General features: G+C 38.4%; 1 protein-coding gene across 1 annotated transcript in view; it reads left to right on the forward strand.

Annotated features, from left to right (window-relative positions):
• ush2a (Usher syndrome 2A (autosomal recessive, mild)) overlaps nt 1–25,395 on the forward strand; it is a 201,609-nt gene that overhangs the window by 60,948 nt on the left and 115,266 nt on the right. The window contains exons 27-36 of the mRNA XM_069174459.1: nt 5,523–5,629; nt 6,786–6,909; nt 15,432–15,562; nt 19,888–20,014; nt 20,556–20,657; nt 21,096–21,284; nt 21,434–21,564; nt 21,660–21,939; nt 22,500–22,724; nt 23,662–23,742. Of these exons, the coding sequence (XP_069030560.1) occupies nt 5,523–5,629; nt 6,786–6,909; nt 15,432–15,562; nt 19,888–20,014; nt 20,556–20,657; nt 21,096–21,284; nt 21,434–21,564; nt 21,660–21,939; nt 22,500–22,724; nt 23,662–23,742 (1,497 nt within the window). The remainder of the gene's footprint in view (nt 1–5,522; nt 5,630–6,785; nt 6,910–15,431; nt 15,563–19,887; nt 20,015–20,555; nt 20,658–21,095; nt 21,285–21,433; nt 21,565–21,659; nt 21,940–22,499; nt 22,725–23,661; nt 23,743–25,395) is intronic.

Consider the following 25,395-nt stretch of genomic DNA (forward strand, 5'->3'; position numbering starts at 1 on the left):
GGGACATGAATCACTCTTCAATATACATATTGCACTCACATGTGCTCTTGACCCTCCAATACACTTTTCCATCTGTTCATTCATGGTCTCTACGCTTGCTGCTCATGTTATGTTGTTTTCCGTTTTGTTTATCTCTTTAGTTGAATAGACAGTGGGTACGGTGAGTGGCTGTGAAAAAAATGAAACCTTTTATCTATAAATACTTGCTCAAGGATTTCAGCTTTTGAACGTACTCTAGACAGCTACATCTGTTGACATAGTGAATATTTTCATTTCATACAATTCTCCAAAAGTCATTCTTTGTGTTGATTGTGATGAATGATACTTCATATTGTAATCGGTGGACTTTTTAAATGTATTTTTAATGGCTACATCTGTTGACACAGCGACAATGTTTATTTCAAGTGATTCCAAAGACTTCTCTTGACTGTAATACTGTACAATTCAATATGGCTTATTGTACCCAGTTGACTTTTTGAATGTATTTTTAACAGCCACATCTGTTGCCACCATTTCATTTCATCCAACGCCAAAGATGTCCCTTGTTTCAACCATAAGAAATGATAATGGCATATGCCGTTTGGCAGATTTTTTTTTTTTCTTAATCTCAAAACAATTTGCATAGCATGTGCTCCTCCGCTGGGTGTTGAGCTTCTGCTGTAGCACATCTCATATCACTTTTTCTCTTTCAGTTTAGCCATAATCTTGACAATTTATGGATAATATTCAATAGTCATCTTCAGAGCATAATCTAAGAAGGGATTGGGCAGATGTACACCCTACTAGTGTTGTCTTACAGGACCCATATTATATAAATTCAGTTTTTCATTTCTTTTTTGATTGTAAGGCAGGTCTACGTATTAAAAAAAATATTTTTATGATATAAACACTACAAATAAAACACTGGAAAAGTGTAAAATATAAGACCTTTAAAAAAAAAATCCTGTACCCTTATAAAGAAACTGTAGCCTATCAACAGCAGGGAGCTGTAATTATAAAATCAAAGAAATTTCTAATGACCTGCTGCCTTTAATTTGATTTTGTTTTTGGAACATCTATGTATCCATATATGTGGTTATTTGCATTCTTTACTCAATTGTCTACAGTTATGTAAGTTTTGGACCACTAACAACCATATAAAAAGCAGTTTTTTGTTTATTTCCATTTGAGTAGTCTGAATTTCATTTATTTTCATTTCTAATTTCTTTAAACACTATCGGATCAAATGCTTTGACAGCCTGGTAAACCCAAATCAATCCACTGCCTTTCTGCTGAGCCAAATATATCACAAAATACAGCATATTCATTTTACCCTGCAGAGACATCCAAACATTTTTTGTTTACACAGTTGTAGTAATAAAGTAAAAAGTACAAATTAATTTTTATTACACAATCACTGACCTTTTATGCTTTTAACATAATCAAATTAACTGTCTGTAACAGTATGTGTACATGTAATCCCTAAATGTTCTCCTCCTAACAAAAAGATGCCCCTTCAGCCCCCCATTTTTAATAAGAATCCCTGTGTAGTTCCTATTTGTGGCACCCTTTGATAGTAAACTTCCTGAATGATTTGTCCGAATATCTGTCAAAAGTATTTTATATAAATGAGAAGAACATTGTGAGATCTCCTGAACAAAACTCTGGAGGAGATGGGCCTCACCTTAAGTGGTACTCCTCGGAAGGTGTACTTAAGCGCAGTACAGATGCACTGATAAATCTACCACACATAAGGCTGGGCCATTAGAGCCAGCTACCATCTGCTGTAAGTGAGCAGACAGCATCTGTGAAACCACTGGAGTTACACCAAAGCACATGACTAAACATTAGCGCACACACTGAGAGACGCAACAACACAAGGAAAGAGGTCTCGGTGCATGTGTGTTGATGCATCTGCAACTGTTTCAATGTGTGTGTCTTCCCACAAAGTTATCGATCACGACGTAAAGTGAGTGGCTAATCAGGGGCTGATGGTGATGTTTTATGTATCCTACATCCATAAAGGCTTGTTCTACAAGACATACACACAGCGAGACATACACACATACACACTAACACTGTAACACCACTCAACAGAACAGGAACTTTATTGATTTATGCATAATTGGCCTGAGGCCCTTCTTGAGAAGAGAAATATGCATGGCAAGGGATCGCCATGTCAATAAGTGGTGTACTTATGTGCGTGGTGTAACTGTACGCTAAGAGCCTGTTAAGACATGTCAGTCGCTGTAAAAACAGGAAACACACACACACACACACATGCATGCACAATTGCTCCTGGGAGCTGGCCCATGATTTAGCTGCTTCATTACCATGTCGGCAGCTAAAATTAACCTTTCTGGTGGACTGTTAACCTTGTGTGTGTGTGCGGTGAGTGTTTGAGCATACTCATGATAAGGCAAGTGGGTTTCGTCAAACTGAATGTGTCATAGTGTTAAGTACATCTCAGTGAATTAACAAGCAGATACAATAAATGAAAACATGACATGCAAAGAATACATGATGGTGTATTACAATCACAGCAGTCACGAAGGAGGAAAGCCATCTTATGTAACACAAACATAAAAACACACTCAAACCCTTCTGGCCAATGAAATCTATCAAGTTTGTGATGTTTCTCCTTGATTTGGGAGTGTGGTCAGTAGAAGACTGATTGTTGTGTAATCTTTATTGTGTTCCAGACTTCTGACCTATCCAGGGTGACTTCTGCCCAGTACATGCAGGGCACTATAGCTAACAATAATTAATGACAGTAAATCTTATCCCCAACAATTTGGTAACTGATTAATTGAACAAGGAAAGTAAGTTAATGAAAGACGGACATCTCTGTCATTGCACACTGAATAAAGAGGCAAGTGTTTCACTGTCTGTTACTGTACATTGCAATCCTGCCCAATTAAAATTTTTCCTCATGAATTAATATTTTCATATTTTTGCCCTAGATAAGTCAAAAGTTGTTCTGTGAACCTTTCTCTTTTATGTGTTTACTGCAAAGTCTTTTTTATAAATGGCTAGATTCAAAAGATTTTCAAGAGTTTGAGGTCAGCAATTTATTAAGACACCCCAAAAAAGGTAGCACTTTACTTTCCCTATTTAGCATATATGTAGCCACACAAACAATTACAAAATGGTTTGTAACACACTGTAATGTAATTAATATAGCACACCATAATGCACCAGACATGTTTCATAATATTACACTTGTGTTTTATTATTTTGTCATAAGGAGGAGTTTTTGATTTTGACAAAAACATTTATCTGTATAATTGCTGTTACTAACCCCGGGTGAATACTCATCCCGTTAAACCGGTTTCAATCTTTTGCTTTCAGAAATGAACACTAAGAATATTTAACTGTGTACATAGAATTCATCCATCTCGACCACTGAGTCCTTAGCCAGGACTGCTCAGTGTTTATCAGGTCAACCAGCGACAGATTGTTTTATTATATACAGTTCTTCAAGCAGGGCCCTTCCCCTTAATTGCCATTTATTGTATGCCAACAGTCATCAGTTCCACAATTATTCAACTCACAATATTTTATGACTTTACATACATGTGGATCATGTGGGATGCTCTGCCATCTCATACCTTAGACTTAAGAACTGCACAATTCAAAGTCCTTAAAGATTTTTGTCTGTCTGCATTTTTATGCATTTTCTTAACTACTTTGTGTAGTTGTTTATTTGAACGTGTGCCATTTTGTGCAATCTTGTCTTTTTTTTTTCTTTCTTTCTCTCCCATTAATTTTATGATTATTTAGTTCTACTTATGCCTATGTGATAGTAACATCTGTGCCAAAAACATTATGTATTTGGGTTCATTTGTCCGTCCCATTATCGTAAACATGATATCTCAGGAATGCCTTGACGGAATTGCTTCAAATTTGGCACAAAAGTTCACTTGGACACACAGCTGAAATACTTTGATTTTCAAGATCAAAGGTCTCTGTGACCTCAAATCCATCCCATTCTTGTGTGCACTCTAGTATGGGCCCACTGTTTTCCATCTGGATGCTGCACTTTGACCTGGTTTCCCACACAGGCACAGGGAAAACCTACAAACTCCACACAGAACCCTGGCCGAGATTCGAACTCAGAACCTTCTTGCTGTGAGGTGACAGTGCCAATCACTGCACCACTGTGCCACCCCCAAATGAATTATTTCAGATTAAAATAGTATAATTACTTTACACTACACATTACAGTTGTGACAATGAAAAAAATTAAAACATAATCAAATTAGTGAATGTTTATACTTAGTTACAACATTTTCATTGACATCATCATTATGAAATAGGAATTGGAGTAATCTGCAAAGAGAGGATAAAGTCTGTCTCCCTGTATTTTTAGACCAGTCCAATCTAATATTTATTTGTGTAGTAAAGAACAACCACTACCTAGACGTCAGCTGATGTCCAGTCCCATCACGGGTAACAATAGGTCTGACAGAGTAAGTGAATTAGAGATCACACCCTCAGTAACATTGCAATCTCACAGTTGGATGTCACCCAGTTCAGTGAGGTTAGTCCAGTTTGATCAAACCCCAAAACCAGCAGAGCATGGTCCATTTTGACACTGGTTTTCACACAGAATCATGCAGTGAGACTTGTGTTGTCTCATGTAGAGATACTGCAAGGCTTACTTGTTCATGCTGACTACTTTCCAGTTTAGAAATTAAATTTCAAACCTACTTCTCCTTTAATTTTAAATCAGTCACATTTAGCATTTTTATTTTCTTTCCCGCTTTCTAACTATCTGCCCACGATACCAAAAAGTATACATTGTTTTCTAGCATAACACGCATACAAAGCAGTACACCACTATTTAAATCAAAGTGCATGTTAACACATGTATGTATGTGTGTGTGGCACAGTCAGTGTTCTGAATGTCACCATAGCTCAATATCAATAGACTGGTAAGCTATCGATTGGCAGTAATTTATGGTTTGATGTGGCAAGATGAGGCGCCTGAGACAAGCTGTCCACTTCCCTTTTAAGAGCTCTATTACAACTCACACTAAAGATGGTCCGCATGTGTGTCACTAAGAGCTAATTTACTCCTCACACAGACCATTTAGACAATTACTGAAACACACACACACACACACACACACACACACACACACAACGATAGAATGACACTTAATGCACACACATCTTTCCCATCTTTACACCCGTCCATCACTTATGTGTCTCCCTCCATTCTTATATATCTTCTCTCCCCATATCAGCCAGTCTCTGGGTGATTTATTTATGATATACGTTGAAAGCGCAGCTCCAGTACCTTCCAGTATGTTTCAAAGGGACATTTAATTTAACATCTAAAGTGAAAGAAGGAAATTAAATTGATCCTCTATTAAATGAAAATGGGACTTTTGTCCAGTCTGGACATACTAGTCTGTATACAGAAAAAAGCCAAAGATATGTCTCCACTGAAAAAAAGCAAAACACAAAGTCTATTTATTCACAATTACATCTACAACATTTAAATATTTTTGAATAACTTACCTTTCTCTTTTCAGTGCCAACAGGACTGTATTCACCTCAATTACGTCCAGTAAATGAAACCACCATTCAGATAAACTGGGACCCTCCAGCCCAACTTAATGGACCACACCCACTATATCAGGTAAGAGTATTGGCTTACACACAGTTTACACCGATTTGCAGTATTCTTTTTTTCTAATTCCCTTTCTGTGTATTTTTTGCTAATGTATAGGAATGCAATCTACTAGTACTGTTTTCAGCCATGTCACTGGTATGGTGATGACGATTATTCCACTGCTTTAGTCTAGGCTAAAATATCATAACTATTACATGGATTGAGATTAAATGTTGTACTAAAGAATGTTTTGTGATTTATACTTTTATTGTGTTGTTTTGATCATTTTAACCTGTAAAACTTATTTGAGTATCTTGAGAAGAGCTATATAAATAAAATGTATTATTATTCCTGACGTTTGTGGTTCCCAGAGGCTGGCAATTCCCCAACTTTTCTTCAAATGCTAATAGCCTGTCAAAGTTTTAATTGTACCATTCAAAATATCACAACTGCTGCTGTTTGCATTGACACAGATTTGGTGCAGACATTCATGGTTTTTACCAAGAATGCGTCCAGTGACTTTGGTAATCATTTGACTTTTGCTCTAGCACCACCATAAGTTTGACATTTGTGGTATTTAGTTAAATGTTTCATAATCTGTGGGATAAATTGCAATGAAATATAAAGCACACATTCAAGGGCCCTCAGAATTAACCTTAACCTCTCTGGTGATGCCCTGACTTTTCATTCAGGATCATTGTCACATTGGATTTCCAGTTTGTCCAATTATTTGTTTATGACTGAATACCTCCTGAATAATTACATGAATTTGGACTTGACTGTACGTTTTACATTTATAGCTAATTAGCACATTTGTTATAATATACCTGCTTAACATCAGCCTGCTGGTGTTACCATTTACTCAACGCAAAGCCTCTTGGTGCTGCTAACATGCCTTTAAACTGTTCTGTAAACTGTTTGTGTGGCTTATTTTGACCTGGACTTTGAGAATATAGCATTGGGATTCTGAATATATTCAGCTGAAGAGAAATTAAGTAATTAGTGTTATTTGCATAAAATTTCAGCTTGCGATGATGTACCAATCATAACTATTTTATGGCCGGGTTTAACTAACCATTCTAACTAGCAATTTGTATACCCTTAAATACACCTTTGAGTATTGTTGATGTACTAAATACTAGATATTATTATTGATGTTTATACTATGTTATATGTTTTCCAGGTGGAGAGGACAGACGTCTCTTTCTCTGACCCACAAGGTCCAGTTGTCCGAGGAACCAGATTCCCAGGAAATAGTTACTACCAGTTTCCCAGTGACACCCTCCCTAGCAACACCGACTTTACAGGTAAGACTGTATGTCTATGGCCGTGCAGATGTGTGTGTGTATCACAACATGGACAGCAGATCTGTCTGCATTGTTATATTCTGTACATATGAATATGTAAACACATGCAAACACATGCAGTACATGCCTGTGTTTCTGTGTTCAGTGATTGCACTGCAGTCTCACAGTCTTCTTGTGACATTGCTTTAGAATGACTTCCCCAGTCATCTTAAAGGACAATTATCTTTCTGTTTACCAGCATCATTAGAGGGTTGAGCTGCACAGCCAAACATGTTCTGCTTCATCTGAGAACATCACCCAGTCTGACGCTCATAATTAATGACTGCTGATACTAATCAGTGGGATTTGAGCAAGCAAAGCTCTTTGATGCCACTTGAGATTACTTCACTGTCCTGCACAAACCTTGTATCATGAGCTACGTCTTTGTGTGGGGACATAAATTGACGTAGGGTGACAGAAAAAAAAAACTTTCATAGCCATGTGAAAACTGTGTTATAAAATGTCAAAAATGCATTTACATCAAGCAAGTTTTTTAAAACTGGTAAAAATGTTCTGACTTTTTGCAGATACGTTTTCATCTGTAATCCTTACAAGACTGTGATTATCTCTAATTGAGCCAACAAAGCTCTCTTGTGTTGGTCTCATAATCTTGCTCTGTCAAAAGTACCCAAATATGTTTGCCACCCAATCATCTAAAAATATCAATTTATTAGACTGAAGATAATTTTGTTTACATTTTATGTATCAGCAATCAGTCATTCAACAAAATAAAAAAATTAACATTCTCTCAAATAGCCAATATATTAATATATTTGTTTCATGAGAAAGCATTTTAATATTTATTATTAGTGCTGGGATTTTATACATCATTGTGTTTTCACCTCCATTCTAAATGTTGTAAATGTTGAGATGTGTCTGGCTGAAAGACAAAATTAATCTATTGTCATTTGTAAAGATGCCAGATCAGATTTGTTTTTGTCATATTGATATAATATGTTTAATCTTCTCTTCGTCCTCTACAAGTTTGCTTCCAGAAAATGTTTTGGGCCACTATGGACACTGTTCTTTTTTTCCCCCAAGAAACAATTAATGATGGGGTTTTTTTTTAAGTTTTTTTTTTATCCCAAATGGTTTTCTCTTCTCTATCCTTGTACTTCATGAAAGTAATGAATACGTCTTTAAGCGTGCAGTTGTCTTAATTCAAATCAGAAAAACCCAACCAATTTCTTTTGAAATGTTAAGAAATTCCAACATCTATCCCACTTTTGATCTTTTATTTCTACTTATGGTTCTTGTTCACTGCTCTCTGGCTACTGTGTTTTTATCCTAAATCAACAAACGATGATTTTTGATCTCATCCATGCTCCTCCGGCACAACGGTAAATAGATCTCTCCAAATACTGCCAGCAAATAGATGATGATTTTTGCTATTGAGGAGTGCTTCTCATCTCCACTCTCCTCCTTCATAAAGGGTAATGGATCAGACAATCACTTTCAGACCGGATCTATTCTGGATCATCAATGTGTCGGCAGTCCTCAAACCATCGCCCTTTTACAACCATCAATACTAATAGCATCATCTACAGACAATTATTCCCATCGAAGCGCACGGAACAGCGAACAAATCAAAGCCAAATTGGATTATGAATGTAATGCAGTGTAATGCCCCCTCGAGAGTCAATTGATCACAGAGGAGAGACTCGTCAATCGTTGATGTCTTGTGGAAACCTTGTAACTCCGGCAATGACAACTGCTAAATTTTTACATGAGATGAATCTTTGCATAGTCTTGTTTGTTAGGTTTGACATTGCAAGACCCCGTGATATTTCATTCAGGAGCCACTGCAAAAGTTTCATCAAGCTTTCATAAAGTTTTTTTGTGTTGTAAATAAACTTTTGTTTTCTAATGGCAGCATTGATGCCTCAGAAGATCCTGATGGGCTTTCTGTAGGAAACAGCAAATCATCATTTTTCTCCGTCAACATTATGCACCATCCTAGGAATATTAATAATTTGTTGCTTCCATGTAGGTTCTTACTGCAGGCTTTCTCATCTCCTAAACATGCGAATTAAGGGCACATCAATGACGGGGGTCGATACTCTGTATGTTAAATCTTAGTTAAGTCAAGATTGTTTATCATGTAAAATCACATAATATTTGCCCTTTCACCTGTTATTTTATGGGCACTTTACTAGACTTATTTTTTAACCAAATATATTGTTTACCATGTGCAATTACTGTGATAGGAGTGCATGTTTCCATGAAAAAAGTCTTGCTTAATGAGGGTGCTTGATGTCAGTATTTACCACACTGAATCTTACTTTAGATAAAACAGGATTATAACTAAACGCCATCATGCTTTGATATGAATAACCTATAAGTGCTCTTTTCCATAAATGCATGTTAGTTCATTCATCTTATCTATAATGTTTCTGTATCTAAAGCCCTGCTGAATTCCAACTCCCTTTGCTCATATTTGAATTAAGGACTCGGTGCATCTCAGTTCAGACTGACATATGTTATTCTTTGTAAAATAATTTATTTAAATATAAATAGGTCAAAATAGATTATCCAGTCTCCTCTCCTTACCTTTTTAATACTTAATTGTTTGGGCCTGAAATGGGCTGATTGGAATGAGGATGATGTCCAACTCATATTTTCACTAATCCAGATATATTTCTTCGACCCGCAGTAAATGAAGAGAGATGAAACATCTCACAAATATTTTAGAAAAAAAAAAAAAAGATTGCATGAACAAATAGACTTGGATAATTTCCAGACACATCTAATACAGTGCATTGCTGCAGTACCACTGCAGCAACTGAGCAGGAAAGAGGGAAATGTTAAATGATACAAATTATTTTTCCTTAATTAATATGATTGATTGCCAGGCATTGACGTTGAGAGGAGAGGGGGAAAAATGTGTGAAGGGAAAGTTTGCACAGACATCATTAGTTTTTCCCCATTTAAAGATTAATCAGAAGAGGCTGGGCTCTTTAATTCTGTCATTTGTATATTTAATGGGCTGCTGCAGAATCTATGGGTGTAATTAGCTAGCTGCCGCGCTCTCATTAATACGCCAGGCTCTGATTAATGCCAGCCGAGAGCTAACATGACTGGAGTTATTCAGGTTATGTTGTGTAGATGATTACACACAACCTCCACTGTTTACTGAGACAGAGAGAGGAGAAACAATGCACATGAAACAATACTACCTAATAAATAAGACTCTACTTAAAACTGTAAATGGGTCCATATTGCTACTTGTTATTGTTACATATTGTGGAATATAACATTAATCCTCTAATGCTTAGGCAGTACAAGATTCAGTATGAACAATTGACACCATTTAAAATGGTCCTTAATCGTTTTTAATTTATATGAAATAATATATAGTAGTTCTCTCACTTAACACTAGAATTGATGGTGTAAGTGTATTTCTTACAATGTTTCTTTCACTATATTATGGATTCTATCTCTCGTGAAAAAAAAAACAGGTTATATTTTTTGACAAATTTCTTTCTCATACTCTCCAGAAAAAGGTGGGCTGACTTGATGAGGGTGTACTTACTGTTTTAGACAAACTTTATAGTTTAAGCCCTTTCTTCACCGGGCCTCAAAGGAAAACCATATTGTCAGCTGTGCTTGAAGCAAGAAGCTGTGTACTGTCACAGCATTCCTTTAGTATCTGATTCATTAAACTGGAAGTTATTATATAAACTGGAGTGAATCAACAAACAAACTATTCATATGGGTCAGAGGGAATGCAAAAAATATTGCGAGGTCATGCAAAAGTATAACGATGGAAAAAGCTAAGGGATTTTTTTGTTTGGTAAAATAATTACTTAATTGTTTAGGAATATTAAATAGTTCATTATGTAGTATAAATCAAATCACATTAACATTTAATTAACTGATGTGGTTGTCTTTAACATGATACATTATGTGCATTGACTGACTTATTGTTTAACAGGAAACATTATAGGAAATATTTGTGTTTCTGTGAGGATTTATTGTGCTCTCTCACGTGTGCAAACGGGCTTACCGGTGTTTTGTTTGTGCGATTGCATTGTGGAAATGCTTGTGTGAATGTATTCTTGTTCGTGTGTTTGCTTGTACTGTATGTGTAACAGAGTCACCTGTCATGGTGCGTGCTCAGGTTTGTCTGTTGATGGCTCCAAAGTGGTTGTCAGTGTGAATTGGCACAAGTCCTGTGGGGAAATGTGAAGGAAGTATTGCTGAGCACGAGCGGTGTCACTTAGCTGCTGTACATTGGGACATGCTTGGCCAACATGTTGTCTATCACAAAGACTCACAGACTCACGCAAACATACTGTATGTTATGGGCAAACACCAGTGCTTACCTGTTGTTTCCTTCCATGCGTCTCTTCAAAAAAATGTTATAATGACATATAAAAAGCTGCGGGTTTTTTTACAACGAAGATGAACAGGACATCCTCTATACTTTCATATGTTTACATGTATGTTAATAGTAACATCCTCAGATGCAATTTAGGCTGAAAGAACAATTTCAGCTGTTTTTGACTCCATTATTGCCGTTTGGTAACTGTGGAACTCGGACTGGACCTGTTGAATCATTTATCCACAGAGGTTTTTTTTGCCTCTGTGCAGGCAACAGCTGTGGCCAGATGTTTTTGGCTTCTCCATAAATCTCATTCTTGTGAACATGATATCTCAGGAACTCCTTGAGAAGATTTCGACACATTTGTTACAAACATTCACTTGGACTCAATGATGAATGGATTACATTTTGGTTGTCAAAGGTCATTGTGACATCACAAAACACGCTTGTGACCATTACTCTAGAATTAATATGTAAATTATAACAATATTTCACGCAAATGGCCAGAATATAGGAAAGGCCGAAGGTCACATCATATTGTGACAAGTGACGTCATGATGTTCTGAAAAAGCCCTTTTTTTTTGTCCAATATTCAAAGCCAAAGCTCAGGAACAAAAGGGGAGATTGTGACCACATTTCACATTTCGTCAGAGACTAAATTGGCAACTGTAATCTTTGGTGTTCACATTGAAACTGTGGTTGATTGTATAGATCTTCTGTGGTGTCGGGTTGAAGAGAAGATGTGTGTGAAGCATCCATGTTTTAGAAGTACTGGCCTTCCTTATAGCAACATCCATATTTGAAGCATCGCCTACTGTCATGGCTACAACTTTGTGCTCTATCAAAATTAGATTTTTTTTTTGGCCAAAAGTCTTCAAAGTATCAGTTACATATATTATATAAGTCTGGACAGATGTGAATGTAAACTGCAACTTGACCGGTTGGTGGAGTCATACAATTGCAATAAGCAAAACATGACATAAGGAAACTCGCATTCTGGAATTTTAGATCCAGGCTAACTCAATGGAAAAATGCAAAATACATTGTAGCATTCCTAAATATGATGATATACCAGGATATATCACATTATCATATTATATTGAATGTCTTTGACCATTGCAAAGAGCTGTTTTGTATAAAATGAATATGAATGATAGCTATGCAGCTTTTTCCCTGTCACATCCCATGAATTGGTTTTAGGGGCCCATGGTCCTTTCCCATACTTACAGGACTGGTTGCAAGTGCGTATGTGTGTGATAAATATGTACCCAACATGTCCATTGTAAAAATACCCACATTAATGTTACGGTATTGGCAATTAGGGTGATGGTTTACACTAGTATTAGAACAGTCACAGGAAGAGGAAAGTGGGATGCATAAAAAGGAGCAGAGTTGAGAGTAAAAGAGGTAGAAAATAATTGAAGATGCAAATACAGAAAACATATTCAGAGGACGTAGTGGGTGGAGAAAAGGAGAATGAAAAGGTCAGGTAAAAGAAGAGGAAGGTTAAAAGCAGGGGAAAGAAAGAAAGGAGGGATTGGGAGATCAGGAGAGCGTGATGGAGAGAGAGAAGGTTAAAAGGGGGGATAATGTAATGTCAGGTATCTGTCATGACTTCACTCATCTCTGTGGTGACAAGGTCATGAATGTAAATGACAAATGCCTGCTTGATGTACACAATGCAAGTCCAATGTAAAGAACATCCTTGTGTTAGCTGCACACTACTACCACAGTTACTGTACATGCATAGTAGTTTATAATTATCATTAACTATTGAGATTGCGCACTGTTGGTAATCAATTCATAAGTGGACTGTTGAAATGGGACCATTTTAATTTTCAACAGGGATTTACAGTCTCTAAATTTGACCAGGAAAATGTAACAATTGCTTCCTTTCCATTCACAGTATGCAGAGCTTCATCACTTGTGTACTAGACTGAAACTGAAATTGCAAACCTGTGATACCTTTCTAGAAACAACTTGAGGAGACATTAGACAAAATTCAGATTATTTTTGATTTACAGCCTGTTACACTAAAACTGGCATCCAAACTATTAGTTAGGGTCAGTCCTCATCTCTGTCACTGCTTCTTAGAAAGGAGTTAAAGAGGAAACATGGGAGGAAAATACATCATCTCACACTCCAATATCCATCTTTAATCCAATGTTATTGCTGGTAGGGATGTTGCCAGCAGTTACTGTGAAGCTGGTTGTAAACCTACAGGATGTCTATACAGAAGGGTTGGCATGATCGTCCCATAAGTGGAAACTTTTTTTTTAATAGAATTTCTCTAAATATGCATTTACAAAATGCAAAAATTTTAAAGCTGTGTGAGATAACTATGTTTTTGAGTGATGTAAATTTGACTGAAGTCACTACCTTTTGTTACATACCAACAACCAGCGTAACAATAGATGTACTTCCAAATAGACCCAAGTTAACAACATTGGAAAAGAATTCAATTGTGTAAAAACTGAGCTCTGAGAAATGTCTAATCTGTATTCATTTTGAGCTCGCCATGTAACTGTTTGACTTCTCCATGCTAAGTGAATTCACACACTAATTATTTTGCTAACAGCGGCTTCTAATGAACCCTTGACTGCCTCCATTCAACTCCTCAGATCTTCCCACACTTTTGTTCTCTACAGAGACAGACAGAGCTGAGGAAACACACACATACTCAGACACACACATGAACCTGCATGGTCGCTATGTGGATCTAGTAGTGGATTAAGATCCAATCTCTGATTCATCGTAACATGACAAGACAGCATGCTGGATAGATTCTCTGCTCTGTGTGTGTGTGTGTGTGTGTGTGTGTGTGTGTGTGTGTGTGTGTGTGTGTGTGTGTGTGTGTGTGTGTGTGTGTGTGGTACTGATCTAAGAACCCACGAGTTTCCCACATTGCTGAAGCTAGATGTAATATAGAGGACAGAAAGGTTTACTCAGTCACTGTCCTGCTCAGAGATTATATTCCTAATATTCCTCATTAATTGTTTTGTCAGGTCCCAAATCCATTGTTCTCCCAGTTGTTAGTGTTTTGCAAGGTTTTTTCAATTTTTTTTCCTTTAGATTTTATACATTTTGTTACATGTTTTCCTTTTTGTCTTTATTTGGCATTTTTCTCTGAAGTTGGCCACAAACATTCCCGCCTGAAAGTAAAGTCCCAAAGCCTGTAACTTTATGATTAAATCAGTTACCATAAATATATTATTTTAGAGATACCAAAATTGACTTGAACAGAGTTGGGATCCTGAGTGAATAATGTTTCATCTCTGTTAACACTTCCATTTATTGCATTCATACAAATATTTCTCTTAAGGAGACTGTAGTAAGCATTTCAACGAATTTATATATCCTATAATATACAGAGGGAAGTTCTAGCTTAAAGAGATAAAAGCAAGAGATCACAAGTGAAAGCTAAAAGTGTGGAAACAGGTGTGTCGACTAATACAAGTCTTCTGAAGTTCATGTTTTCCCTGAAGTATCTTAGTGGTAAGATTATCCTGGACGGCTGGCTTACATTGGAAATGAAGTCAGCTTAGAGCGTTGGTGCTGTTGGGAAACAGTGATCTTGATAGAATTGTAAGAAGACGTACGTTTACACATTTCTTCTCTTTCGTTTTTACTTTTACGGCATATCTGACTTTCAAATATGAAGAGTGTTAGACTTCACATGAAAGCTCGGGCTGGGGCCAGAATAACTCTAAAATGTTGTTGTGCATGCAGTGTTCACAGGATTATTTCAGAAATGAAATAATTCACAATCTCGAGAAGAAGGAAGAAATGTACATAAATTATCGATTTGAGGATTGTGGTCCTTCTTTTTAGGTAAAATGGTAACCACTAGTGGCTACCTGATGTGTATGTAAATGGTCAGCTTTAACTCTGGGACACTACAACTCAACCAGTGGATGTAGCAGAGTTTGAGGTTTTAGCTCTTCAAAGCAACATATTACAAAGGCCCTCAGGTTAATTTTTTCATAGTCTATAAATTCTTTTAATAATATAAAAATCCTAATTTATTGTAAGTATTGTTGAGATGATTAACATGTCATTTTAAAGTAATTCCTGAGAAAATTAAATGTATTTCTCTGTCTCCCTCTCTTTTATTTAAATCTGTCTCCACACACTTGTTCCTGATCTTACTTTCTATCAGGTTTGGAACTGAGTTTCAAGACTCGGTCTCCAGATGGCCTGCTGCTCTGTGCCTTCTCTCCAGGAAATCAAGAAGAATTTCTGGCAATTCAGATCAAAAATGGACGCCCTTACTTTTTGTTTGACCCACAGGTATGTAATATATTTTTTAAATAATTTTTGTAAGTGCAAAACAACCTACATTTAAAGACTGACAAATCTATCTGATGGCTGAGTCTTGCAACCCCAAAGAAAGAGGACAATGGACCATGAACAAGCTGTTTAGATTTACAAAGATGCAACAGAGCAGGGGGTCAGAAGGACATCTATATCAACCACATTTTGTTGTTGTTTTTAGTTTGAATAGTACTCTTTATGTTATTTATCTACTCCTCGCATCACATTACCCTCCTTAGTAAATGTTATACATTTTGTCACAACATCAGTTCCTGAGTTACACACATTTTTGTGAGTTCTGGTCCATTCGCGCAGTGATTTCTCCATGAACCTGCAAATGTCAAAGAAAACTCACCTGGTTGCACTTGTGACCTGATGACCATTATTTTTTTTTTTTTTTTTTTTTTACGTTCTGCCCCTTGAAATGCAAATATAACACAAAACACCTCGCATGGCTCATTGCTTTCTTGACGTAGGCTTCCCGAAGCATTTTAAGGGTCTCCGTTTCCAATTTCATGAGTTTGACACAAAATGACAAAGCTTGGAATACTTACTCACGAAGGCTATTGTTTCATCCTGCTCCATGAATTTCACGGCGCAACAGGAGCAGTATCTAAACTTCTTGATTCACTCTCATACTACTGCAGCGCCATATTTTACAGATCGTACCAAAAATGTATTTAGTTTGAAGTGTACTGCTATATTGGTCATTTAACCCATTTTGATTAACATATCATTCATCTTTTTCATTCTTATTTGTTGTCTCTTACTTTAGTATTTAATTCCTCTCAGTTTACTTGCTTGCTCACATTCACCTGTGTTTTTCTCCTTTTTCTTCTAATCCACCTCTGTCTCTCTCTCTCTCTCTTTCTCTTCCCCTCTCACTTGCTCTCTCCCATTTCTCTCTCACTTGCTCTCATCTAATAAATGTGATCTGTAGCCCCTCATTGGTTTCTGTCAGGGATACAGGGAGAGGGGGAAAACTTTGAAAGTGTGTCAACGTTTGAATTGGACTGCAATTAACTCATTCCCTGCAGTCACCACGCGTGAATACCAATTGCAAGCTAATTAAGCTTTGCACCCTTACACACACACACACACACACACACACACACACACACACACACACACACACACACACACACACACACACACACACACACACACACACACACGAGTGCGCGCAGCACTGCTTCCCTTATCCATCCATACAGACACATGTAGAGGGGTTAAAGAGTCAACGACTTCGATGATGAAAGTGATGATGGGAGATGATTACACACACTTCCATGAGGCCACCAACTAATTACACACTCAAACAAACATGCACATACACACGTATACTTTTGTTTTTCATCAGTATCACTATGCAGTAGTTTGTTATCAAAAAGTCTTCAACAGAATGTGACTATGAGATGTTCCCTTGTTCAGAGGGATGTTTGTCACTGAACCGATCGGTGTTGACTACCAGTGTCGATGTGTGTGTCTGCAGTTAGGTGTACTGCTGGATGTGTGATGAAGTGTATGTGTGTCTTCTCCAACTGGGTTGATTCCTTTGTTTAGGCTAGTTTGGGGTAATTAACAGTGGGAGTGGTGTCATGGCTTATTAGTGTTCCCCCAGATACATATAGCTGGGCCCATTACTTCCCCCTATTAGCCTGTTGAGTTAGCCTAATGGGATTACCAGTGCAGGGGGGGAGTAATTTAGCACGACACAGGGAAGTGATATGCTCATAAATATGTGCACGTGAGCTGCCACACACTTGCATACATTGATGCATAAGAACACTCAGAAAAGCTTCCTTTCGCACGTAGAAGAGATAAACCAAAACACTAGAGTTTGAATAGCGTCAAATTGTTATTTAATCTACATGCCGAAACACACAGATGTACATATGCATACACGAAGAGTTACCCTCTATTAATACAGGTGAGCAGTGCTTTATGGACCACCAACTTTCTCAGTGTACAGAGGTATGCAACTTCAGTGTCTGTTGCAAGCTGCAATGCTATACAGCATTATGATGAGTGCTATACATATGAAGTTCTCATCACACTAACCTTGGCCAGTTACCTGTCACTGTCTGTTAAACTCATTTGTGGAGGATAGCATAAAAGGTGTTTATTCTGCCAGCCATAGGCTGTGCCTATTTAGAAGCTAGGGCAGGCTAAGCCTATACAAAATGCCTATTAAAATAATTTGCTCAAACTTTTTGTAAATTACTTGCCTGTTAGGTAGCACACACACTGAGTTTTTGCTATTGTCGTGACTTTGCCAGCACTCACTACATTGGCAGTGGGTCTCACAAACTGGGGAAGCAGTTTGCAACCCAGAAAATGTTGTTTTACAAGAATAACTGGACTTTGTCCAGGGAGATATTTCCCAAGCTGAGGTGAAATGATATAACACTACACCTTTCACCAGTACCACTGGCATTAGGTGGATGATTGGTGCAGGATGACAAGGCTTCATAAAGCATCTCCCAGGTATAACAGCGTATTCAGATAAAAACCTGTTCAGATCAGGTGGTGACTCCAGGACAAGAGACTGAGAGACTTCTCTCCACCCATACTCACCTCTCTCTTTAATGGCGAGCTCAGCAGAGGGACTGAGTGGATGCTATGTACACACTTGACAAGTTGCAAAAAATGACCATCAGACTTTTGAAATGAGGAAACTGTGTGACCACCTGTTTCATGTTTTGGTTCCATGCCAGTTATACTTGGAATAAAGTTCAAAATCAATATAAAACATTTATTTTAAATGTATCTACACTGGTGAAGATCTGGGCTAAGATTGCAATATGTGATATTGAAATACTGTTACAAGAATGAAAGACAGAAAACAGGTAGAAGACACAACCTCGGTGGAGACGGTGAGTGAGATGAGGACACAGGGAAATGGAAGAAAGAGAGCTAAATGTCACCTGATGGAGAAGTGACAAACCACTTCAACCTGTGTCCCTGTCAGCCCCTGTTGAAGAGATTGCCTTCATGCATGCACACACACTACACTATTTTGTTCTTTCTTTTTGTCTTTTTGTCATATATATATAGAACATGCATGCACACATTTAATGCTCACATATAATAGGGGACTGCCAAGTATAGCTGGGAAAGCCACAGGGGCAGCACTTTGGATAAGTGCTATTCATTTGGTGTGTGTGTGTGTGTGTGTGTGTGTGTGTGTGTGTGTGTGTGTGTGTATGTGTGTGTGTGTGTGTGCGCGCACGCATGCGCGTGGGCACACCAGCTTCTAGTATCACATACTGTATATTAAAGAGATCTGGCATTGGGACATTCAACAGTGGACACACATCAGTCGAGTGCTGTCTCACTCGGGGGATGACACCACCTCATCAGTGGGCCTTTGCTAAAGTGAAGTGTGTGTTTCATCCAGCTATGTACTCTCGATGCACATAATGTCTTTATCCGATAATATACAGTGTGGCCTGACCAAATGAAAGTGACTGCCCAGGTTTTCTTTGACTGGTGCCTTTCAGTAAAACCACCATTAATCTTCTGCCTGGTGAACGAATCCACTTGGAGCAGTTGTATGTGAAATGCCTTGCTAAAGGGGACCTGGGTAGGCGTTTCCCTTGAGAGTTGGGTTTTACTTGCTTCCACTACCAGTATTTACCTTGCCACTGATTTGAACTTGTGTGTTTACATGTATATGTGAGAAAGAAAGGGGGGGGGGGGGGGAAACGAGCTAAATAGACTCCTCCCTCATTGTCTTGTTAAGTAGAGCTGTCTAGAAATGGTAGTAAAGATGTCAGAAGCTGATATACTCTGGCATTCATACATTTATTGATCTCATCATTAAATCTTCATCACTGCATGTTTGTCTGTATGGGTGTGTGCACGTACCCGTTACTCTAGTTTTACTACATTACTCTTTGCCTACTTGCTAAAAGCTGATCACAACAATGATGTCATACTTAATAGGTAGCAAAAACCCCTGTAACAACACTTTGATGATTATATGTATATGTTCGTATCCTCCTGAGGATGGTGAGTGTGCGATGTGTGTCACCGATCCTTAATGTCCAACCTTGTGCACAGAGGGATAGAGAAGTGATAATTTTACAAAGTAAATTGCACTGTGATTTGAAAACCGGTGTGTTTTGAGCCAGAGGTCACAGATTAACTTGACTGATTAACTTTTTACTTAATCTTCTTACTGTAAGACACATAGACATGTGGTCAGAGTTAGGAAGGAAGAACAAGTCAATGGATGTCCTCACCATTAATGTAAATGTATTTCTGTTCTTGCCTGTATTGTGGGTTTGTGTGTGTAGGGCTCAGCGGTCGCTGTGAGTGTACAGGGTGATGGAGGGCGCCGCTACAATGATGGACAATGGCACAGCATCACAGCAACAAGGCGAGGGGCCGTGGGAACAATCGTTGTAAACGATCAATACAGCGGTAACTCTTCTCATATTCATACTGACCACTGTGTGTATCTGCTCTGTGTGTGGGTGTGTGAGTGTGAGTGTGAATGTGAGTATATTATGCTCATCTGTGCTTGGATGTGGAGTGTGAGACTGACAACAATGTGCATGTATGGGTGTTTCTATGTATGTAAATCCCCCAGCTCCACATTCAGGTATTAGCCAGGTTAATCTCAGCCACTGTGTCTGATGAGAAAAATACTGCTTCACACATGCAGGAAGGCACTTATGTTGCTCAGTTCAGTTGTTCTCATCATGTTATTAATTTTTTTTTCTTTCTGTGTAAATTTGCAAAGAAACATGAGCATAACCCTTTTTTCATTTAGTCCCACTCTTCTCTCTTTCGAACCCCTCTCTTTTCTATTGTCTTCCCATTAATTCTAATGTGTCCCATCCATATGGTCTCCCGAAGTGTTTTAATGTAATATTTCTTTTTCTTCTCTCTACATTCCACACGCGCTTCGCCACCCTCACATTTATGTATAACACCACCATCCTACCTCCACCACCACCAGGAAGTGCAACAGCTTCCAGCGGCAGCACCATTATTGGTGAGAACATGGGGGTGTTCATTGGAGGGCTGCCTGAAGATTTTACACTTCTAAGGAAGGATTCAGGTAAGTCTGCACCTAATTTTCATCTTCTAAATTAATTTGATATGTTTTGGTAGTCTGAATCTGGCAGTTTTCTTTCCCCCATACATTTTATCGATTCTACAAGTAGGTAAAAAAATATCTTCGAACTCTTTTCCACAAGGCCGGAAGTGCTAGTGTATCATAGGTTTTTGCTGTCGTCCTCAAGTATGAAATATGTAAACCTTTGTCTCTTGATCGAAATCCAGCCTTACTACCACGAGACAAATTCTCCTGCCTTCATAAAATGTATCATCATCCTCATATTCAGGCACTGACACTGTCTCAGTCATCCTTATGATAAGCCCTGACTGGCAATTGCTACTGACAGGCGGAAGTCAAAATTTTGAACATTCCTAGATTGAGAGCATCAAATGAAAAATTTTGAACTGCCCATTATGGTTAACATTTTTGTCTCACCAGGAGATGCCCGACTTGTGCAAACGGGTTTCTCTGGTTGCCTCAGGGATGTGAGTTTTAAAATGACTGACACCCCCTCAGAGGAGTGGCAATTTCTGGACTGGGCAAAAGCTACAACGAAGGTGGCTGTGTATGAAAGCTGGGAGGGATGCCCTCTTCAAACTATGGATGGAGCCCATTTTCTGGGTCACGGTAGGATCTTATTGGTTATCTTGATTTGTCTGTCACTTCATCTATAATGAGAAGATTTTAACCTTAAACATGTTACACATTTTAAAATGGACACATGTTCCGCTGGTAAAAATGGCATGTTGTAGACAGTTATGTCCACGTTGTCTCAGGTTACTTGGAGTTGGACGCAGGTGTATTCAGCGGAGGACAGAACTTTGAGATTTCTATGGACTTCAGAACAGACCAGCTTAATGCACTTTTGCTCTTTACATACAACACAAAAACCGAAGATTATATGCTGGTAAGGGAAAAGACACGTTTAAAATTATTGATTAAATACTGAAAATACTGAAATGAAAGTTGAGAATTATTTTGTTTATTGGTGTGTATTTTCAGGTGGAGCTGGAAGCCGGCCTCCTGTCCTTCATTATCGCCTCTGAAGGTCATGTGATTGAACTCAGCATGTGGGCGGGGCTTAGCTACTGCGATGGCGACTGGAAACAGTTGTCATTGGCAAAACGAGGCTCACTCATCTCTGCTGCAGTCGTTGACTGGGCAGAGGAAACAAGGGGAGCGGGAGGAGCAGTGAGGCTGCAAGTTGATTCACTACTATACTTAGGGGGCGTGCCAACGGAGCTCATACATCCTGCTCTGGTCAGCCGAAGTCACAAACACGGTGAGATACACACATGTATGCACAGACATAGTATTTGCATGTTCCCAATTCGAAATGGCAGGAGTTGCACCATGCAGAAGTGTTTGATTTGGCTGTGATATGTGCGTGCAGCTCATATACATACTTGCTAATGGGCTCCCTGTTTAGGTCTTCTTCTGTAGAGTTGTACAAGTGAGAGTTTAGCTATTTGCAGGTTGTGTTTGCTAAACTGTAACTTGCCTGCTTTTCTGTCCAGCAATAGAGGCACTAAATTAACTAATAATGAGTCACAAGGAGGACACTGGTATGTGCTGACTTTTAGTAAAAATTTTAGAATAGTAAATTCAACTTCATCTCAAGTATACTAGTGGCATAATTCGCGGTGGCAGGAAAGTGAATGAGTTTGGTCTATGAGGATGAAATTGTAAATATGAGAGAACAATTGGCCTTATTTAAAGAATTAAAAAAGTTAAAAGGCAACAAGAAAAGAAAAAGTGTGCTCTTCTCACATTCTCTTCTCCTCCCCTCTGCTTTTATTTTTTCTGTTCCTCTTCTCTCTTTTCTCCTCTTCCCTTTCACAGGCTTAGGAGGTTGCATACGGGGTCTTACCATACGAAGTGATGAAAGAGACCCTCCTATCAGTCAAAGTGTAAACCTCTCTGGTGCCTCACGCCGTTCTGTTAGAGTCTACTTAGATGGCTGTCCTACTAGTGAAAGCCGGTACAACTGCAGAGGAAACGATTCAGTGTTGGTGTATAGTGGGAGGAAGACACAAGCTACAGATTATAGTCTACAGCCTTTCACTGGTAATTATGCAAAGTATACACTATACATAACACTGAAACAGCACGCACCTGAAAAGGAAGTTTGGAACTCTGGCACCAATCAGTTTTGGAAAGTAACCTTTCAGTGATGAATCTTTCTCAAATATTGGACAACCTAACGAACAAAGCATTGATACTCCAGTCTCTGCTGCAACAGCCAGTCAAAAGTGCCCTTTAATAAACAAGCACTAATAACAGTCAATCTTATTAATTGAGGGCAGTTAAAGATAAATATAAAGGTATTTACAGTATTATCAGTAGGGAACATTCTAATAGTACCACTTAGTATCAAAATTATCTAGATCACAACTCAAGAAGCATCTCTACCCATCAGCCTGTTCTTCACATTGTGAAGGGTTTGCCACAGCGAATTGTGTACTGAAGTTCAGAGCTTTCTTTTCAGATGACTTTGTCCTTCTTGTCAGCTGTCATTAGGGTGAGCATTATAATATAAATATAGTATTTATAGATATGCTGAGGGGAATGTTTTCTGCGTGTGTCACTGGGTAGTTGTGTGCAGTAGTACACGCAGAACTATTTTGATGACTGTAAGGAAAATCTTCCACCTATACCATGTTTCTCTTAATAGTAATTGCTTTTTTGCATTATCACGTTCTCTGATTTAAGCTGACACTGGCGATATAACCATGCTGAAGTATTTTGTTACCGACATAGAGACAAGCTAACCAAGATATCCATGTATAGTTTACAGCTGGTAACGACATCACATTAGTGCTCAGAGCATTTGGTACTTTTGTGTGTACTGTGCATGTTTTTCTGAAAAAAAAATTCTCAGTGTAACAAATCTGTATCTCCCCTGTCCCATGTGCTTTCCAAACACCTGCTCCCATGTTCAAACAAACAAACAAACAAACACACACACACACACACACACACACACACACACATATCTTTAAAGAGTACTTGTACAGGTTGGTGGCCTTGGCCGCAGGAGGTTGGGCCGCAGGACCTTGGCAACGAGGACGCAGCCGAGGCAAAGGTAAGACATCTCTCATCTCTTTGGCAGGTGTGTGTCTGTGTATTATCTGACCAATATGTTTTCAGCCAGATATGATAACGATAATATAAGTATTATGCACACACACAATTCATTTGTACAAGCACAATAGTAGTACACAAGCACAGTCCATATCTGCTACAGTATCATTCTTTCCTTCTGTGAAACCTCTGACTGACTGTTTAATAGTATAAGAGGAGGCCCTTTTATAAAGCCTGTGGTACTAGTTTGCTGTGTGTCTGTTCATCTTTACATGAAGTGTGCTGGATGTGTTGTCTTGGAATTTGCATTCAATTTGCAAACATATGCAATAACATAATGTATATTTTTTTCACTGATGGAAATAGAAACTTAATTTACTCTCATGCATTTTGGCACATTCAATGAATTACCTTTGTTTGACTTTGTTCTTTAGAGTTACTCTTTGATCTTAAGATATTTTGGATGTAAAACCACTACTATCTTGCACAGTATGCAAGACTTATCCAAAGCCAGAGATATTACATGTGCCTGACGGTATGAGAGATTGATAAGGCCTCCATAAAGGGCATCACAGTAAAAGGCTGTTAACCCAGAATGGCCCGCGTGGTCCCTTGTGTAATATAAAACTGCTCGTTAGTAGTGAACGATACACTAGTAGGTCTCAGTACAGCATGCTAAGACCAGAGAGAGGAATGGAGGAGAGGGAGGGAGGAAGTGCTAAAAACATTGAGAACTGAAGAGAAAAAGAGGAGGATGGGGGTGAGAGGTCTGAAAGGAGATGTGGGAGGAGAGAAGGAGTGCAAAAACAAATGAAAGAAAAGGATGGACAGCGAGAAGGGAAGTGGTAGGAGGAGATGAGGAAATATGCAAGGTGAGCGGGTAATGAAGGATGGAAGAATAGGATAGATAAAAACAAGAAGGCATAACAGTGGCTGAAGTGGAGAGGGAAAGTGAGAAAGTAGCAAGGAAAAAGGAAGTTAATGACAGATGAGTCAAAGAAAAACAAAAAGGTCACATGAAATAGAGCATGAAGCAGCTCCTCAATAGTGCACTAGTTTATGTCTTTATATACTCTGCAATTCTGCATAAAACCAAAAGCACGGCAGAATTTTATGAGGGACATTAAGGACACAGAAAAGAGATGGAACATAATTTTTAAAGAATCTACTAAGAAAGTTGCACAAGAATATAGTCTGTACGACTAGATCCCCAATTCTCCCGTAATTGTTTTTACTGACATTCAGTTTACTCGTTGACTACGTTCCAGATGAGTGAGAGTGGGGACAGATGTAAAGGAAGAAGAAAGGATGAAGGTGGTTGTGAGGCAGTAAGATAGAGACAGAGAAGACGCAACGGGGGAAAGGAGATGGACCATCCGGAGCAGCTGAGAGTGTCAGAGAGAGGAATAAGGGGAGTGCTACAGAGGAGGAGGGAGGCTGATTGCTGTGAAATATAGCTCAGAATGAATGGCTGGCTGTATTAAATCAGTGCTGAAAAAGTTACTACTCTCATAAATACTATTTATGCTAATGGTGAGGTATGATTTACTGGGCCTATTAAAACACAAAGAGATGGGAATGCTTTTTCTTTTTCTCTAATCTCATGTGCTCCTGACCTGTTGTTTTGCTTTATACATGTATATTTTCCTGTTCA

The sequence above is a fragment of the Embiotoca jacksoni genome, unplaced genomic scaffold (genome assembly GCF_022577435.1).
Source record: "Embiotoca jacksoni isolate LCO1_2020_lvr unplaced genomic scaffold, fEmbJac1.0.p SCAF_6, whole genome shotgun sequence".
NCBI lineage: Eukaryota > Metazoa > Chordata > Actinopteri > Embiotocidae > Embiotoca > Embiotoca jacksoni.